The following is a 20,344-nucleotide window of genomic DNA, read 5'->3' as shown; positions in this document are numbered from 1 at the left end:
TGTAATTAAATGGGGATATTGTTATTTGTCCCTACCTATTTCACAGAGATATTGGGATTATAAAATAAGAAAGTGTATAAGCTTAAGAGGGAAAATTGCTATATAAATCTAGGCATTGTCACAAGTTTCACTCTGATCTTCCCTCTCCCACGATCATAAAGGGATTTAGCTGACATCATTAGCTCCCAAATGTCCTCTGAAGTGGGTAGTGAGTATTATTATCTCCACTTATCAAAAAGCTAAAGCACAAAGAGATGACGTAATTTGCTAGTCAGTGGCAGAGTTGGGAATAAAACCCAAGATTCTAACTCCCACGGCTTATGTTCTTATGGCAAATCCTATTTCTGTGTTTCAAACTTAACTGTAAAATAGACATGGGTAGAAATTTTAGAGTCCACTTCAAAACCCAGATTAAATACTTACAGAAATTAAATTTTCTACTGCAGTGACAATATAATCTCTAAAGCTCTTAATCCTCGTACTCTAGAGAAACTACAAAAAGAATCAAAAAGAAAAATTTCAATTTCCCAACTCTTAAGTTCTCTCAAATAATTTATTAATCAAAGATTTTTATAAAACTGGGTGAGTCATTACCTAGTTTCAACTAGTGAGTCTATAAGCTTCCATAGGGACATAAAATCTCAATATTAAATTGTTCCTCACAAAAATCAGAAGAAAGCATCAAATACATTCTCACATCATAAACACTTAATGTAATTATATAATTAGACTTGGGAATTATACAAATATACCAATCCACAATACCCTGTGCTCAAAAATTCAAGTTCCAAAGTGACCTGTATAATTAAAACAAAAAGTACACATGGCACCTTTATGGTCATTCTTCTTCTATATAAAAATCAAAATCAGTTTTGTACTTCCCACCCAAGCCCCAGCACAGACAATCACAAACCTTACGTAAAATAAAAAGTGGTAATGAGCCAATTCTGCCTTACTATTCTGTCCTAAATAGGGAACAAGTATTCAGTCTAGTCCCCAGATTAGTAGCTCCTCCTAATTCTTGTTTTCTAGAAACACAAAAGCTTATGTAATAATATATTATATAAATATAATAATAATCTTTCAATTATTATTAGTTTGATAATCACATGTTTTGAAATTACCAGTGACCGGAGAAAAAATGAGAGAAAAAAATGTTCACTTTTAAAGAACTAAGTAACGGAGTCCACAAACACTTCATTATTACTCTCTCTGAAAAAATATCTTTACTTATATTTATAAATAAAATAACTGTCTGCCTGGCTGGTGTGGCTCAGTGGATTGAGCTTTAGTCTCATGGACTGAGAGGTTCCAGTTAGATTGCCAGTCAGGGCACTTGCCCAGGTTGCAGGCTCAATCCCCAGAGGGGGTATGCAGGAAGCAGCCAATCAATGTATCTCTCTCACATTGATGTTTCTCTCTCTCTCTCTCCCTTTCTTTCTCTCTAAAAAAATCAATAAAACAGCCCAGCTGGTGTGGCTCAGTGGTTGAGTGTCGACCCATGCACCAAGAGGTCACCAGTTAGATTCCAGGTCAGGGTACATGCCCAGGTTGTGGGCCCGATCACCAGTGGGGGGCATGCAGGAGGTGCCCAATCAATGTTCTCTCTCATCAATATTTCTACTTCTCTCTTCTTTTCTCCCTCTCTAAAAAAAAAAATCAATAGAACATATTATAAATAAATAAATCTGTCATTTTGTTATAGGGACAAAAACTAAGTCATCGGAACCCAAAGAGCTGTTGTACTAATGTCAAGAGTTTGTTTCTTGAGTGTCATGAGATGTCTAAATTCACTCCTAGCTACATAATACCACCTTAACCTGTGCTATGATGAAAAAGCAAATGACGACATATGACTCCTGGTTTTTCAGAGGTTGTTTTAATACATTAGTCCATCTTTCCTTCGAGAAAAATATTTGTCTTGGTTTCTATAATTGAAAACAATCATACCTTCTGTTGGGTCAGGTGTGCTAAGGTTTATCAAATTTAATTCGAGTGTGAATCACCTATAGGTCCTGTTAACATGCAGAATATAATTCAGAAGGTCTGGGACTACATGTCCAATCAAATCCCAGGTGATGGCAATGCTACTGCTCGACACACCACACTTTGAGTAGCAGTACTCTAAGAAATGTTTCCAAATAGAAGTAATCTCTATCAGATGTTTATTGTTAAAAAAAAAAAAAAAATACAGACTCCTCCAAGAGTTTGCAAAGGGAGATAATATTCCAGAGCCTAAACAAGATGTTTGCTACCTTCCCCCATTATATGATTTTTACCAGGTAGTTGTAAATACAATGTAATACCTTAATACAAGGCATGTCCTCATTGCTGACAATTTATTGGGGCTTGACTTGATTGGAGCTTATGTGGATGAACATAAAACTTCAAGCTTTTCATAATAAAAGAGTTGATTCAAAATAAATATTTTAAAATTATGTCAAATACTAATGAATAAGTGATGTTTACAAATAGTTTATAAGAGAATCATTTGGGATTAGTAATTTTCATTTCTTTCATAAAATAAATAGCTTGTGTACTAAAGAAGACACCTTCCCTTAAGCAGGAAAAAAAAAAGCCAATAAAAATAAAATCACGCTCTCACCACATAGTCATAATATTATTTTCAGTGAGCAAAATACCAAGATTAAGACAAAAAGTACATAAAGAGAACCTGGGGGAGGGTTCAGGGAAAGAGAACAGCTGGTAAATTTAAGAAAGATTTTAACTAGAAAAGATTACACATGAGAGCACCAGTCTTTCTCCTTAAGAAAACTAATTAACCGCAAACTTTTAATTTTAGGTTTTCAATAATGCTCTCTCTTCATATGACCATTAGTCCAACCTCCCCCCAAAATTCAACTAACCATCAATAAAAATTAAGTTGGTGACAGGTTCAGCTGGCTATATATTCTATGTGTCAATGCTTTTGAAACCAATGAGGGTAAAAAAATCCATGGTGAAAAAAACAGAGTAAAAAAAGAATCACTTGTCTTAGCACAGAAAGAACCCCCATCTTGAGCACCTTTCCTCACTCTGCAGGGTAAGTGTCTCAATGTTTGTGCGCACTCTTCAGCCCCATAACTGTGAAGGTAGCAGCCGTCAGTTTCTCATACACAAGGAACATGAGAGCAGCAGTGAGGACTGTCTGCAGCAGTTTGGCTTCAAGGCCTTTGTAGAGTCCCATTATTCCAAATCGTCTAAAAGGAAAAAAATTTGAAAAAAATAAATAAAAAAGTTTTTCTTTATAAAAGTCAACTCCTGCATCAAAGAAACAGGCTGCTTTGACAGCTCCTTTGCAAAGGTTTATCCTCAGGATCAAAACAAGCAATGGAAATTTTAGATATTAACAGATTCCTGTTGTCAAAGTACTAATCTTTGAGGACTGATTAAAATATAGTATTCATGAGCCACCAATACTTTATCTTTATAATCACCATTAATTAGCAGAATGCTGACAATATCACAGATAGGATCCAGATCCTAAAACCATCTTAATACCAAGATCTGAGATCTAACTAAGAACTTTTAGATCTTTAACATTCTCACAATTCAGTTATGTCAGCAGTCCTTAAAGGGTAGGAAAGCTGCATATTGGTTTAGATCATTTTAGCTTCAACAAAACTAGGCAAAGTAACAAATAAAAGTCACCCAATTTTCAGTCTTTCCATATATTTGATCTTCTAACCCAGTGGTTCTCAAATTTAGCATACTTCAGAATCACCTGAAGGGCTTCTTAAACCACAGATTGCTGGGTCACATTCCAAGAGTTTTTGATTTATTTATTTATTTTTCAAATCTTTAAAAAAAAATTTTTTTTTCTTTATTGATTTTAGAGAGGAAGGGAGAAAGAGAGTTAGAAACATCGATGAGAAAGAACATCAAATGGCAGCCTCTTGCATGTCCCCACTGGGGATCAGGCCACAACCTGGGCATGTGCCCTGACCGGGAATTGAACCAGCCACCTCTTGGTGCATGGGTTGATGCTCAACCACTGAGCCACACCAGCCGGGCTTTTTTTAAAAATTACTCATCCGAGGATACTTTTCTATTTATCATCAAACAGAGTGGAAGGGAGGGGGAGAGAGAGAGAGACAGAGAGAAACATTGATGTGATAGAGCCACATCGACTGGCTGCCTCCCACATAACCTGACCAGGGCTGGGGACAAACCACAACCCAGGCATGTGCCTTGACCAGGAATCGAACCGACAACCTTTAGGTGCATGGGGTGACACAACCAACTGAGCCACGGGCCATGCTGCCCAGGGCCAGGATATTCTTTTTTTTTTTAAATTTTTTATTCTTTATTGATTTTAGGGAGAGAGGAAGGGAGAGGGAGAGATAGAAACACTGATGAGAGAGAATATAGACTGGCCGCCTCCTGCATGACCCCCACTGGGGATTTGGCCCACAACCTGGGCATGAGCCCTTACTGGGAATCTAACCAGTGACCTCTTGGTGTATAGGTCAATGCTCAACCACTAAGTCATACTGGACGGGTTAGGAGATTCTTAATCAAAAGTCTGGAGAGATTTGGTATATTACAGTGCACTATCCAATATGGTAGGTACTAACCACATGAGGCAATTAAAATTACATTTTAAAAATTCAATTTCTCAGTTGCAGTGGCCATATTTCAGGTGCTCAACAGCTACATGTGGTTATTGGCAACCCTACTGGACAGTGCAACTATTTCCATCGTTGTAGATGGAATGCTTTTCATTCATCCAATAGTTCTTGAGTGCTTACTGAGCATCTGAATTTGAACATCTGGCTCTGCCTCCATCTCTCTGGTGCTTGGCAAATGACTTTCTTTCTCTAACCCTGTTTCTTGACCTGCAACAATGGGAGTACAATCATCCTTCCACACTCACAAGGCTGCGGGAGAACCAAACAAGATAAAAGATGTGAAAACACACTGGATTTGAAAAAAACATAACCCTATAGGTTTCTAGTTAACACTACCTTATTAAAGTTCTTGTCAATGACATCATTCTTAACTCCCACAATGCTGGTAGAAATGAAAATTGTTATTATTTTTTAGGGTAAATTTGGCAATGTCAATCAAAATTTTGTATGTTCGAATTCCTTAAGCAGCCTGGATGGTGTGGCTCAGTGGCTGAGCATTGACCCATGCCCAGGTTGTGGGCCAAGTCCCCAGTGGGGGGCATGCAAAAGGCGGCCAATTGATGTTTTCTCTCTCATCGATGTTGCTCTCTCTCTCTCTCCCTCTCCCTTTCTCTCTTTCTAAAATCAATAAAGAAAAAAAAAAGCTTTAAAAAAAATCAAAATAATAAATTCCTTAACCAGGTAATTATACTTAAGGAATTTTCTCTATAATTATAACCATTCAGGTGTATAAAACTAAATTTATGGGCTATTCATTTAGCAATGTTTGTAAAGGCAAAAACCTGGGGGAAAACTATCCATCTAAAATTAGTGTATTAGTGCCTGGCTGGTGTTGCTCAGTGGATTGAGCATCGTCCCATGAATAGAGGTCCCGATTCAATTCTCAGTCAGGGCACATGCCCAGGTTGTGGGCTGGATCCCCAGGAGGGGGTGTGCAGGAAGCAGCCGATCCATGTTTATTTCTCACATAGATGTTTCTATCTCTATTTTCCTCTCTCTATAAAAAAAACCAAGCCTGGCCAGTGTGGCTCAGTGGATTGAGCGTTATCCCATGGACTGAGAGGTCCCGGTTTGATTCCCGGTCAGGGCCCATGCCTGGGTTGTGGGCTAGATCCCCACTTGGGGCTTGCAGGAGGCAGCCAATAGATACTTCTCTCACATCGATGTTTCTATTTCTCTTTCCCTTCCTCTCTCCAAACAATAAAAAAAAAAATATTAAAAAGAAAAACCAATAGAAACATATTTAAAAAACAAAAGTGTATTAATTATGGTATATTATGTAATAAAACTCAGTAGTCACTATTAAAAAATAAGAAAAATTTATAGATATTGATGTGAAAGGTTGTTTGTGATATTAAATATATAAAAAGGCAAGCTGCAAGAGCATTAACATATAATCCAATTTACATTAAAATGAATACCCAAACCCTGGCCGGTTTGGCTCAGCGGTTAGAGCGTTGACTCACGGACCAGAGAGGCTGGGTTTGATTCCTGCTAAGGGCACGTACCTTGGTTGCAGTTTGTCCCCAGCCCCGATTGGGGTTGTGTGGGTGGCAGCCAGTTGATGTGTCTCTCTCACATCAATGTTTCTCTCTCCCTCTACCCCCCTCTCTCCCTCCCGCTCTATCTGAAAATAAATGCAAAAATGTCCTAGGGTGAGGATAAAAAATTAATAAAATAAAATAAATACCCAAACATATATGTTTTATATAATATTCTGGAATTACATACCCTATATACTCTTAACTATTAACAGTGACTACCTCTTGGAAAAGGGAGAGAAAAAAGAGTGAGTGTACATGTATTTACAGCTTTATTGAAGTTTAGCTGATTTCAATTTGATGAGTTTTGACTGATGTACACACACACAAAACCATCACCACATTCAAGATAGTGAACATATCATTGCCCCCCAAATTATTCTCATGTCCCTTTGTAATCATTCCCTCCCTTCTCCTACCTGGCCCCAGGTAATTACTGATCTGCTTTCTGTCACTACAGATTATTTGCATTTTCTAAGTATGATATAAGTGGAATTGTGTCTGACTTCTTTCTGTTGTTTTTTTTTTTATCTTCACCCTAGGACATTTTTGCATTTATCTTCAGATAGAGGGGATTAATAATTTTATTATTAATAAAATTTATCTTCAGATAGAGGGCAGGGAGAGAGAAGGGAAGAGAGAGAGAAACATCGATGTGAGAGAGACACATCAACTGGCTGCCACCTACACAACCCCAACTGGGGCCGGGGACATCCGCAACCAAGGTACGTGCCCTTAGCGGGAACTGAACCTAGGTCTCTCTGGTCCATGGGCCAACGCTCTAATTGCTGAGCCAAACCGGCCATGGCAAGTGTCTGACTTCTTTCACTTGGCATAATTATTTTTAGATCCATCCATGTTGTTGCATGAATCAACAGTTCCTTCTTTATTTCTCAGCAGTATTCCATTACATAGAGATATCACAATTTATATATCTATTCACCTGATGATGAACATTTGAGTTGTTTCCTATTTTTGACGCTTACAAATAAAGTTTCTATTAACATTTGTGTGCAATTCTGGTTTGTTTGTTTTTTGTTAATACTCACCTGAAGTTATTTTTCCATTGATTTTTAGGTAGAGTGGGAGGGAGGGAGGGAGGGAGAGAAACATCAATGTGAGAGAAACACATCAATTGGTTGCCTCCTGCACAACTCCAATCAGAACCAGGGATTGAACCTGCAACCCAGGTACGTGCCCTTGACCAGAAAACAAACCCATGACCCTCTGATCCTCAAGCATTGCTCCAACTGCTGAGCCAAACAGGCCAGGACCCCACCAATTCTTTATCTTTGATTTTACTTTTTATCCCAAGAATGTTCTAATTTTATAATAAATAGTATTTATCTTCAAAATATCTTATATCTAGGAACAATAATACAGTAGTTTTGGCTTCAAAGAAGGTCCTTGCCTTATTTGATGTCCCTGAGGATCAGTTTCTTTAAATGAAACAGGGAAATGACAAAAGTTCATGCTTCGTAGGACTATTATTAGGATTAAGTGATATTGCCCACATAAAGCATCAAGCTCAGTGTCAGCCACAAAACAAACACTCAAATGTTAGTTACTCTTGCCTGACCATTGTGGCTCAGTGGTTGAGCATCAACCCATGCACCAAGAGGTCGCTGGTTCAATTCCTGGTCAGGACACATGCCCAGGATTGTGGGCCAAATCCCCAGTGTGGGGCATGCAGGAGGTGGCCAACTGATGTTCTCTCTCATCGAGGTTTCTATCTATCTCTCTCTCCTGCTCTCTTCCTCTTGCTCTAAAATCAATAAAGAAAAAACAAAATTAAAAATGGTACTCTCATCATCATTATAATTGTTATTACTCTCCCTACTCTCCCCCTTTCTTCCTCACTATGACTACTGGTCTATAATATCTGTTTATTTCTATCTATGAGAAAGATCACAGGACATGTCATTGATGGAAGTACCACTCAGGCAGAATGGTCTCCGTATTAGATTTTGGAGAGTTCCCGTTCTAAACGAGTTCTGCATATTTATAACTAAGACCTGAACTTTTCCCTAATTTTCCAAAGTACTGTCATATTTCACCAAGCCCCTAAAATGAGAAATGTCTGAGCACAGCATCCAAAGGAGTTTCCAGGCTGCCACTGTCAAGGCAGTAATGCAAGTTAAGCAAATCCAACCACTTCCTGGAACAAGGCACTGTTGAAAGAGCAGACAGAATGTGAAGCATCTACAAAGCTCACCTTATTCGCTGGTGAAGAAGATAAAGAACATTTCGAAGACTCCCCAATGTTCTGTTTTCTGGATTGAGTCTGTGACGTCCAAACTGGGGAAGCAGAAAAAAAAGGACTATTTAGTACTACTTTCGTTACCTTAATTTCTATCTGCAGAGGAAATTCTGTTGGGAGTGATGTCTTACACTATACAGTAATAAAAATATCCAATTAGGCCAGGCCAGTGTGGCTCAGTGGATTGAGCGTTGTCCCATGGACTGAGAGGTCCCAGTTTGATTCCCGGTCAGGGCACATGCCAGGATACTTGGCTTGGTCCCCAGTGTGGGGGCATGCAGGCGGCAGCTGATCGATGTAGCGCTCTCACATTGATGTTTCTATCTCTCTCACCCTTCCTCTCTCTCTAAAAAAATCAATTAAAATCCAATTAGTATGTGGATTTCCTTAATCCTCTATTTTTCAATGAAATAAGTGAAACATTTCAATTAAATAAATGAAAATAAGAAATGTTTCAATGATCAAGCATGAGAATTTATACTTTACAAAGAATTATGAGGGAAATTCTACCTCAAAAGAAAAAACAGTCCTGGCCGGTTTGGCTCAGCGGTTAGAGCGTCGGCCTGCAGTACAGAGAGACTGGGTTTGGTTCCTGCTAAGGGCACGTACCTCAGTTGCAGTTTGTCCCTGGCCCTGGTTGGGTCGGACGGGTGGCAACTACTTGATGTGTCTCTTTCACGTTGATGTTTCTCTCCCTCTCTCTCCCTCCCATTCTATCTAAACAAACTATAATGTCCTCGGGTGAGAATTAAAAAAGAAAGAAAAAACATGCCCATATTGAAGATATATATACATATATATTTTTTTAATATATTTTAATTGATCTTTAGAGAGAGAGGAAGGGAGAGGGAGAAAGAGACAGAAACACTGATACAGACCCATTGATCTGCTGCTTCCTGCAAGCCTGATACTGGGGATCGAGCCCACAACCCAGGCATGTGCCCTGATCGGTAAGCAAACCGGGACCTCTAGGTGCATGGGTCAACACTCAACCACTGAACCACACTGGCTGGGCTAAATATGTTTTTTTTTTTATTGATTTTTTTAGAGACTCTAGAGGAAGGGAGAGGGAGATAGAAACATTGATATGTCTCTCTCCTGCACACCCCCACCTGGGGCCAGGACTGAACCTGCAACCAAGGCATGTGCCCTGGTCTGAGAATCAATCCCAAGACCCTTCATTCCACAGGCTGATGCCCCAACCCCTGAGCCAAAATGGCCAGTGCAATAAAAATACTTTTAACAGAAGGTGATAATTTTTTGAATTGACATACTCTCACTACTACCCCCATTTTATCCATCAATGAGTTCTTTGAATTTTTTTCTCCAAAAGAGATCATAACTCCATGTCTCATCTCTCCTTTCCACTGCTACCACTTTAGCTTAGGCCACCATCACCTCTCACCTGTATTACTGAAATGGCCTGCTACCTGATTCCCCATTCCCTTTTCTCTTAGCCTCTGGCCAATACATTACAATAGCACACCAATCTAGAACTGTAAAATCAGATCACATAATCCCTAGTGTAAAACCCTTCAAAGGCTTCCCATGAAGTGAGAGTAAACTCTAGACCTTCCCTGTTACTTTTCCAACCTTATCCTGAGCCATTCTCCAGCCACAGTGGCCTCCTTTCAGTTCCTAGGATCCACCAAGTTCTTAGCACATCATGTTTCCTCTACTTAGAATGCTCTCCGGGCAGCTAGGTCCTTACTTCCCTTTAAGTCTTGATTTACATATGCCTCCTCTGAGGAGCCAATCCCTAATCATCCTATCTAAGAAGATCTGCACCAAGCACCTCTCCACTAAGTCACAGAATGCCACCTACTTCCTTCTTCCTTCATAGCTCTCTCTCTTCTTAGTTTGTAATTATCTACTTATTTTGTTTATTTATCTGTTCATTCTCTCAATTACCCTCATGAAGGCAGGGATTATGACTATTTTATTCACCATGTGTACCCAGCTCTTCACATGGAGTGGGCACTTAATAAACATTTCAATGGAGGGAGGGGATAAGGAGGAGGGTGTCTAGTGGGGAAAAAAGAGAAACATCTGTAACAAAAATAAATAAAAATTGTAAAAATAAATAAACATTTCAATGAATAACTGAATGAACAACCCAGAAATTTGAAAGTGTTCCAAAAAAGCAAAACCATTAGCTCTTTCCTTCAACGAGGTGTCAGAGCAGCCTCCTCAGCAGATGCAGAGATGAAGATCTTTGTGAAGACCTTGACAGGCAAGACCATAATCCTTGAGGTAGAGCCCAGTGACACAACTGAGACTGTCAAAGCTAAAATCCAAGACAAGGAGGGCATCCGCCTGATTAGCAGCGTCTGATTTTTGCGGGCAAACAGCTAGAGGATGGTTACACTCTCTCAGACTACAATAGTCAGAAAAAGTCCACCCTGTACTTGGTGCTTCATCTGAGGGGTGGAATCACTGAACCCTCCCTCCACCAGCTCACCCAGAAGTACAACTGCAACAAGATGATCTGCCGCAAGTGTTACACCCACCTGCAGCCCTGTGTTGTCAACTGTGGCAAGAAGTGCGGCTACACCAACAACCTGCACACCAAGAAGGTTAAATAAGGCCTCTCCACCACCTCCTTGGGCCCGAAGGGCAGCCTTCTGCCTGACCCCTGTGACACTGGGCCTCAATAAAGTTTCTCTTTTGTTGACTGGAGCAGTTAAATAAAAAAAGGCAAAACCATTAATTCCTCTTAAACTAAAGGAAATCAACCTCTGATTTTATAAAGGATAATCTGCCCTAAGGCACCAAACTTGAATGAGAAGGAAGCAAACATACTTTTCTGAGTCCATTAAGAAACTTCCTCCACATTTGGGTTTTCTGAAACACTATGTTACGTAAGAAATTGCAAATAAAGTCCAGCTGGTGTGGCTCAGTAGTTGAGTGTCGACCTATCCCCCACCAAGAGGTCACTGGTTCTATTCCTGGTCAGGACACATGCCCAGGTTGTGGGCCCGATCCCCAGTTGGAGGCATGCAGGAGACGGCCAATTGATGTTCTCTCTCATCGATGTTTCTCTCTCTCTCTCCCTCTCCCTAAAATCAATAAAGGAAGAAAAAAATATTTTAAAAAAATTGCAAATAAAAACTTCATTCCAAACCAAACAGAAAACCAACTCATAGCCAGCCTGGTTAGCAGAATATAAGACAAATGGAAAAATGAATGAGGAATACTCTGGCCTACCAACTGACTACTTCATTGCTTTATTAATATCAACATTGCTTTACCACCGGTTCTCAACCTGTGGGTCGCGACCCCTTTGGGGGTTGCACGACCCTTTCACAGTGGTCACCTAAGACATAACAGTAGCAAAATTACAGTTATGAAGTAGCAACAAAAATAATTTTATGGTTGGGGGTCACCACAGCATGAGGAACTGTATTAAAGGGTTGTGGCATTAGGAAGGTTGAAAACCACTGCCTAAACAGAGAAACCACATATTTTAGAATGTTGCTTGACTAAATGCAGGAAGAACCCCAGCACTCACCCTCAGAATTGACTGTACTGTCTGCATGGGATAGGTGACCGTGGTGGCAATCGCTTTGGCTACTGCACCAATGATGAACACATCCAAAGAAGAAAGCTGGAAACCAAAGAAAGATGAATCACTGTCAATCCAAACAATAAGAACAGGAGATTACAATTTGCTGCTTTTAAAATCAGGATTACCTTCATTCGTTTCTTTAAAAGCTGCCGTTTTAAACCTTCATAGAACATAAATTGGATGGCAGGATTGAAAACCAACAGCAAGGAGGGAAACGTGCCATTCCATAAAGATAAGATTCCTTCATCTCGAATGATCTGGTGAAAAGCATCTAAGCAAGAAATCAAGGACATCTGATGACAATCCCTTAATTAGAGAAGACAAGGCAAATTCTGTTCAAGTGGTTCTATCAAGATTTCCTTCTTGTAATGACATTTTAGGGGCAAGTTCATCAGTTAACTACTTTTTTGTAATTATCTACCACTAACAGTCACCAAGTTTTTGAAAAACAACTTCAATCATAGGGAACTCCTCCTGACAATCTGGGGTCAGAATGTCAAGTTTTCCTAAGTAATCACCACCACTGGGAACCCTGTATTACAGAGAATTGTGAACTGATAGCCCATGTGTTTCACAACAAAGGCCAGTAAAACAAAATATAAGATAGTTCCTTGGAGTCCATTTTATAGGACTGACTTATAAGAAAATCACTGTTCTCATTACAAACACAGGAAAGGAGAATCTGGCAGTGTGATACTATTAAAAAGTAGAAGCTAACAGATACCAGACATTAATCTGGTATCTTTATCCAAAGATAACACTAAAAAAAAATTATAGTAGATTATTCTTCAGATATATTCACTCCCTCCCACCCAAACTCCATGGTAGCAGTTACTTTTTTACCCTTTGTCTTTGGGCTTGGCCAAAAGGATGTTAGCAGTCAAGATTCAAAAGGGGATTGAAGTATGCTTGTATGATTGGGTGTGTCCTCTTGTGCATCACCATCACCAAGAGAAGAATATGCTCAGTCTGGTGTCAATTCACAGACACATAAGCTAAACAAATGCTTACCACTGGATGTTGAGATTTGCGGCTGTCTTTTATATAGCATGATAGTGGCAATAAATTCCAGATACAAAGAAAAAAGAAAACCTTAAACAGAAACTCATCCAGAGACACTTACCAATAATACCTTTGTAGTTGGTTGGTACAATATCTTCATTCCTAAATTTTGCCCCTTGCAGCTTCAGTCTGGTGTTTACCACCCAGAGTGGAGTTGTCAGCAACACATTCACCACTCCTTTAAAAAGAAAGAGAGAAGGAGAAAGCAAAATGTAACCTTTTAAGCTTTGTTGTCTTATACTAAAGCTACATACCAATGTTTCATTTATTCTTCTGCCAATGACCTACTAGGGACCTACTAGGGACCTAAAGTAAGGTGTCTGTGCCAGGGTACAACACAAGCCACTACTGTTAGAAGCAACTCAGAAGCCTTGCTGATAGCAAAATGGCTGGTGGTAGTACCTTTTGATATGAAAAGAATAATGTTTTCCCTTTTGTATAACAGGAGGCAATCTATTCATTGATTTATATCACATTCAGAGTAGTAATTTTGATATAGTTTTAAATACAATTTTTCTAAAACAGCTTTAAGAGACAAGCGGTTTATTGATCACATGCTAAATCCATGACATCAGATAAAACATACTATTTACAACTCTCCTATAAGTAGCTCACAAGGTTTTAAGTGAGAATGGGTCTGGTATAACGTGTAACAAGTGGGAGAAAGTGGTGACAGTGGAAAGTGCTTCAATAGGGACTAGAGGATTATGGATGAGTTCCTTATCACCTAGGGAATTAGGACAGGCAAGCAGCAAGCAGGAGTTATGAACTGTCACAAAACACTTGAAACAGCTTCACAAGCATCATGATCCTTACAAGCTTAAGGGTGTGGATCTTGGACCCCCCAAGGTTGCCTCAGAATGGAACAATACAATGAGTCAGATGTGCCTCTCTTTTGAAAACACATGATCCCAATTTAACACCATCTTGAGATATTAATATATTCCTCATCAGTCCTGAAATGATTGAAAAAACAAACCAGACAGAGTTGTAACAAAGTGCCTGACACATAGTATAGACTTTATAAATATTTGTTAAATAAATACTGAACAAATGAAACAATGAACAAACTCAGCAAACAACCATACATGGAGCTATCTGGCTCTAGCCATGATGTGAAGAACCAAGAGGTGCAATCCTAAGAGAAATCTCTTTTACTAAAAGTCATTTAAACATAACAGGAGAAAGAATGTTTTGATTTAAGGACTCTCAAAACATACTGTACAGAAAACACAGTCTAACCAAGAATAAGCCTGTGCAACAGCCAAGAGACTAAAATTGTTTTCATTTGTTGCATACAGTTGTAAAAGTAAAATACAGTTGCTACCTCTCTCTTAGAAGCATTATGAGAACACATTTCTCAAAATAAAAGACATTATCAAATAATTTTATGAGTTATAGTTGTCATATTTGTTTTTTTATCCTTACTAGAGGACATTTTTCCCCCCACTTTTTGTTCAGATAGAGTGGGAGGGAGAGAGAGGAAGAGAGAGAGAGAGAGAAATATCGACATGAAAGGAACACATTGAGTGGCTGCCACCCGCATGACCGACCAGGGCCAGGGACCAACTGCAACCGAGGTACGCGCCCTTAGCGGGAACCGAACCCGGGTCTCTCTGGACCACAGGCCGATGCTCTAACTGCTGAGCCAAACCAGCCAGGGCTATTTGTCATATTTTTAAAGAGTCACAAAACACTAAGGAATCATTTTTAGTTAGGGCTCAATATATTCATACATTGTTACTTAAAGAATTGACTATAATCTGAATAAGTCTTACCTAGAGATTCCTGTGGATCTCATTATTATTTATTTTTATTAAAAAAACATTTTTTTCCCTGGCCAGTTTGGTTCAGCAGTTAAAGTGTCAGCCTATGAACCAATGAGTCACGGGTTCGATTCTGGTCAAGGGCATGTACCTCGGTTGTGGTTCCTCCCCAGCCCTGGTCGGGTTGTGTGAGAGGCAACCAGTTGATGTGTCTCTCTCACATGGATGTTTCTTTCTCTTCCTCTCTCCCCTCCCTCCCACTCTATATGATGATAAACAGAAAAATATCCTCGGGTAAGGATTAAAAAAAAAAAAAGATAAAGACAGGAGAGCTCAGAGCCAAAGATCATAAGTGTCCATGGATACTGTAGACAGGCATAGGCATAGTGTATATACCTTTCTAAACAAATGAAATAGGTTGCCCATTAAATAAATTCTTTAGAAAGCAAAGTTTCCTTCATGTTCTATTCAAGAGGTAAGCACACACAAAACATGTCAGAGGCAATGCAGCCAAGATTAAGATTTAACTATTATTTAAAATTCTACTTTCATATCCCCTTTATTAACACAAGTTGAAAGACTGAGAGGATACAAAGGACGATCTCAAGTACAAAAATGCACTCCATCATTTAAAGAGAATATAAAGTCTTTGTAAGAACAGTTTGTATTTCAAAGCTTTTTATCTGAGAAGTTCAAGTACTCTGTTCATCCTCTAAGCCAAAATAGATAGAGAGGTTATTTTTTAAACACTATAATTTTATTAGTTCTGAGAAAAGACACTCAAAATACTTGAGGATCCAAAACTTTGCTAGAATCTCACAACCTATGTTATCAAGCAAAGGACAACATTTCATGTTAGAAAAACAACTATAAATGGTCATGATGAACGATTCCAACTCTTACTAATGCATGACTGATAAGGCTGAAGGATAAAGCATGCTGTCTGGCCCTGGCCGGTTTGGTTCAGCGGTTAGAGCGTCGGCCTGCAGTCCGGAGAGACCCTGGTTTGGTTCCCGCTAAGAACACATACTTCGGTTGCAGTTTGTCCCCGGCCCTGGTTGGTCGTGTGGGTGGCAGCCACTCGATGTGTCCCTTCACGTCGATGTTTCTCTCTCTCTCTCCCTTCCTCTCTCTCCCTCCCACTCTATCTGTACAAAAAATGGAAAAATATCCTCGGGTGAGGATTAAAAAAAAAAAAAGAATGCTGTCTGCGCCCTGGCTGGTTTGGCTCAGTGGTTAGAGCGTCGGCCTGTGGTCCAGAGAGACCTGGGTTCGGTTCCCACTAAGGGCATGTACCTCGGTTGCAGTTTGTCCCCGGCCATGGTCGGTCATGCGGGTGGCAGCCACTTGATGTGTCCCTTTCAAGTCGATGTTTCTTTCTCTCTCTGTTCCTCTCTCTCCCTCCCACTCTACCTGAACAAAAAATGGAAAAATGTCCTCGGGTGAAGATAAATACAAAAAACAAAAACAAAAAGAATGCTGTCTGCTTATTTATGAGCCTATATAGAAAATTCTTTTTCCAGTTCCAAGCTGTAGCTGTTACTTCAGCTCTAAGATGGGAATACTAATACTTTACCTACTTCATGACAGATTGATTTTCTGCCCATTTGAATAATCCTATTATCTTTCTTTCTTTTTTGTAAAAAATCATTTACAGGAAAATAAAAACAAAAATTAAGAGATGAAGAACAGTAACTGAACCTACTCACGAAATTATTCACCGATTTAAGGACTAATTGAAACAGCTATTTACTTCAGAAATCTTCTAAATAAATAGTTGACTGGCAGTGAGTCTCCTTCAGTAAGAAGAGAATACAACATGAAATATGCTAATCAGGTATGCACTTCTGGAAAATGTGCACAATGACCACTGATATAAGAAAGTGGCAGATCAGCCCTGGCCAGTTTGGCTCAGCGGTTAGAGTGTCAGCCTGCGGTCCGCAGAGACCCGGGTTCGGTTCCCGCTAAGGGCACGTACTTTGGTTGCAGTTTGTCCCCGGCCCTGGTTGGTCGTGCGGGTAGCAGCCACTCGATGTGTCCCTTCACATCGATGTTTCTCTCTCTCTCTCCCTTCCTTTCTCTCCCTCCCGCTCTATCTGTACAAAAAATGGAAAAATGTCCTCGGGTGAGGATAAAAAAAAAAAAAAAAAAAAAAAAAGAGTGGCAGATCAAAGCCATAAATCTAATCATTTGTCTCCCTATGAAAGAACACAACTAGATGCACAAAAAGAAAAAATCTGCTTGACCAGAGTTAAGGCTGGAGGGCAAGAAACAAATATGAATTCACAACAACGAAAATACCAGTGGCATTCAAAAAGAGTTATTTGTAAAAATCCCTATTTCATAAAAATGGCCAGTATCTTCTTCACTTAAGTTATCTGTAAGGTTCTTTCCCCAAATTCTTCCCCAGGGTATCAAGCTATATGGGTTTTCTTCTGTGAAAATAACTAAATTAATTAAATAAATTTCTAAGTTTCAAACAGAATTTGAATAACAATATGGGGTGGGGAAAAAGTAGGTTTACAGTTATTCATGTGAAAAAAGACACGTAGGTTATGATTATAATAATACAAGAACAAACTCTGAAACAGCCTGGTACTGGCACAAAAACAGGCATATAGTTCAATTGAACAGAACAGAGAACCCAGAAATTAACCCAAGTCATTATGCTCAATTAATATTTGACAAAGGTGGCAAGAGCATACAGTGGAGTAAAGACAGCCTCTTTAATAAATGGTGTTGGGAAAATTGGACAGCTACATGCAAAAAAATGAAACTAGACCATCAACTTACACCATACACAAGAATAAACTCAAAATGGATAAAAGACTTAAATGTGACTCATGAATCCATAAAAATCCTAGAAGAAAATGTAGGCAACAAAATGTCAGACATCGTATGCAGCAGAATTTTCACTGATACTATGCCTAAAACAATAGAAACAAAGAAAAAAATGAACACGGGACTACATCAAACTAAAAAGCTTCTGTACAGCAAAAGAAATAACCATCAAAATGGAAAGGGGACTCACAATATGGGAGAGCATAGTTGCCAACAATACATCAGATAAGGGGTTAATCTCCAAAATATATAGAGTACTCATACAACTCAACAAAAGGAAGACAAAGAATCCAATTAAAAAATGGGCCGAGGATCTAAACAGGACATACAAATGGCGAAGAGACATATGAAAAAATGCTCAATGTCACTAATCATCAGAGAGATACAAATTAAAACGACTATAAGGTATCACCGCACACCTGTCAGAATGGCTGCCCATCAACAAATCATCAAACAAGTGCTGGCAAGGGTGTGGAGAAACAGGGACTCTAATACACTGCTGGTGGGAATGTAGACTGGTGCAGCCACCATGGAAAACACTATGGTGTTACCTCAAAAAGTTAAAAATTGAACTGCCATTTGACCCAGTGATCCCACTTCTAGGAATATACCCTAAGAAGCCTGAAACATCAGTCAGAAAGAATATTTGTACTCTGTTCATAACAGCACTATTTACAATCGCTAAGATCTGGAAACAGCCCAGGTGTCCATCAATAGATGAGTGGATAAAAGAGCTGTGGTACATACACACAATGGAATGCTAGGCTATAAGAAAGAAAGATCTTTTATCATTTGAGATGACATGGAGGCACCTGGAGAGTATTATGCTAAGCGAAATAAGCCAATCAGAGAAAGACAAATATCACATGATCTCACTTATTGGTGGAATATAACGAACAAAACAAACTGATGAACTAAATAGACCCAGAGACACAGAAGTAGGATATAGACTGACAAACCTCAGAAGAGGGTGACAACGGGGAGGGAAGAGATAAACCACAGAACTTATATGCATGTATGTGTAACCATGGACATAGACAACAATGCTGGGGATGGGGGCGGGGGACAAGATCAGGAGGAGGTGTTAATGGAAAAAGGAGAAACATTTGTAACAAATTAAAAAAATAAATAAATAAACTCTGTTTTGTGTACTCTCAACTGTAAACCTACTTCTGCCCACCCCTGTACTGTTCCTAGTTTTCCTGGAAATAATGAAACTCATTTCTTAAGTGGTTGTAATACAATGACAGGGCTCACAGAAGGAAGAAAAAGCTATTCTAATCATTGTAAGAATGCATAGGTATTAAGATATAAAAATGTTACCAGGAGAAGTTTAAAACTCACAAAAGTAAGTTCCAAGGAATTCCCCACCTTTAGAAATTCATTTGACCAAAGGTCTCAACTGTGATCCTACTGACATTTTGGGCTAGATAATTCTTTATTTGGGTGTGTGAGAGGGCTGCTATTGTGTAGGATGGTTAGCAGCATCCCTGGCCTGTACCCTCTAGATGCCACTAGCACCCTAAAATATCTCCAGACATTTGCCATATGTTCCCTGAGTCAAATCAGCCTTAGTTGAGAACCACTGTTCTAATCCAATCACCAAGTGATTATTCACTTTGTTTTTGAAAATTTCCAGAGACAGATTCACTCTCACCCAATGATGTATTTTTTACAGGTCCTGTTGGAAATTTTATTTTTATCGATATTAAATCTATCTTCTTAAACAATTGGAAACACTTGAAATCAATTAATTCATGATTTTACCTGAGGTATGAATTAGCAACTCTGAAATGACTTTATGTGTATTATGATCCTGGACCAATTCCTTTGGGTAATATAGAACAAATACAGTCCCTCTTCCACAAGTCATTTGTTCCTGGTCTGCTCATCAAATATATATTGTGTGTCTAGTATGTGATCAACCCTGTTCTAGGTGCTGATGATATAGCAGCAAATAAAAATGAAATTCCCACCCTAATGAAGCTTACATTCTAATGATGCAATGAGACAAGATAAATAAGTAAAATATATAGGATGTTAGAGGATGAGTTAAGGAGAAAATTTAAGCAGATTATTGAGAAGTCTGTTTGAGACACTGTGGCCATTTAGGGGAAAGACCTTAGAGGAGGATGAGGGATGAGCCAGGCAGTTACCAGGCAGAGGAAACAGCAGGTACATGAGCCCTGCGGCAGAAACATGCCAGGAGTGTTCAGAGAGAAGAGGCCAGTGTGGCTGCAGTGGTGTGAGTGAAGAGAACACTAGGAGGGCGAGGTCATACAGGGCTTTGTAGGACAAGGTAGACTTTGGCGTTTACTCTGAGTATGATGGGAAGCAACTGGAGAGCTTTGAAAATTATATGATCTGTCTTACGTTTTTTCATTTGTTTGTTTTAATCCTCAACCGAGGACATTTTTCCATTTTTTGTTCAGATAGAGTGGGAGGGAGAGAGAGGAAGAGAGAGAGAAACATCGACATGAAAGGGACACATCGAGTGCCTGCCACCCGCACAACCAACCAGGGCTGGAGACAAACTGCAACCGAGGTACATGCCCTTAGCAGGAACCGAACCCGGGTCTCTCTGGACCGCAGGCCGATGCTCTAACCGCTGAACCAAACTGGCCAGGGCTGTCTTACGTTTTAACATGATCTCACTGACTTTTGTGTTGAACACA

At 39.4% G+C, this 20,344-nt stretch overlaps 2 protein-coding genes across 5 annotated transcripts in view; one reads left to right on the top strand and one right to left on the bottom strand.

Moving 5' to 3' along the window:
- Positions 1-423: 423 nt before the first annotated feature.
- Positions 424-20,344, bottom strand: part of SLC25A17 (solute carrier family 25 member 17) — a 56,405-nt gene continuing 36,484 nt past the window's right edge. Inside the window, exons 5-11 of one of the 4 annotated variants that reach the window (XR_004958295.1) lie at positions 13,124-13,240; positions 12,126-12,271; positions 11,944-12,039; positions 8,388-8,470; positions 3,026-3,200; positions 2,307-2,392; positions 424-492 (exon numbers count right to left, since the gene is read on the bottom strand). Coding sequence is in view for 3 of the 4 variants with exons in the window: in XM_036251227.1 (XP_036107120.1) it covers positions 3,053-3,200; positions 8,388-8,470; positions 11,944-12,039; positions 12,126-12,271; positions 13,124-13,240 (590 nt within the window). In the remaining variant the exon portion in view is untranslated. The other 3 variants (XM_036251227.1, XM_036251226.1, XM_036251228.1) reach the window with 3 other exon arrangements.
- LOC118623534 (ubiquitin-60S ribosomal protein L40-like) lies at positions 10,638-11,017 on the top strand. Its single transcript, XM_036251229.1, has 2 exons — positions 10,638-10,740; positions 10,827-11,017. Exons 1-2 carry the CDS (start codon positions 10,638-10,640, stop codon positions 11,015-11,017), a joined length of 294 nt encoding a protein of 97 aa, XP_036107122.1.

This window comes from Molossus molossus, unplaced genomic scaffold (genome assembly GCF_014108415.1).
Source record: "Molossus molossus isolate mMolMol1 unplaced genomic scaffold, mMolMol1.p scaffold_m16_p_10, whole genome shotgun sequence".
Classification (NCBI taxonomy): Eukaryota; Metazoa; Chordata; class Mammalia; order Chiroptera; family Molossidae; genus Molossus; species Molossus molossus.
This window is presented reverse-complemented; position numbering and strand designations above follow the sequence as displayed.

What these genes read in the sequence shown, in the direction of transcription:
- LOC118623534 (XM_036251229.1), top strand. Translation starts at nt 10,638, where the DNA reads ATGAAGATCTTTGTGAAGACCTTGACAGGCAAGACCATAATCCTTGAG. An exon ending in TAAAATCCAAGACAAGGAGG is followed by an intron (nt 10,741 to 10,826) that starts GCATCCGCCTGA and finishes ATAGTCAGAAAA; the next exon opens with AGTCCACCCTGTACTTGGTG.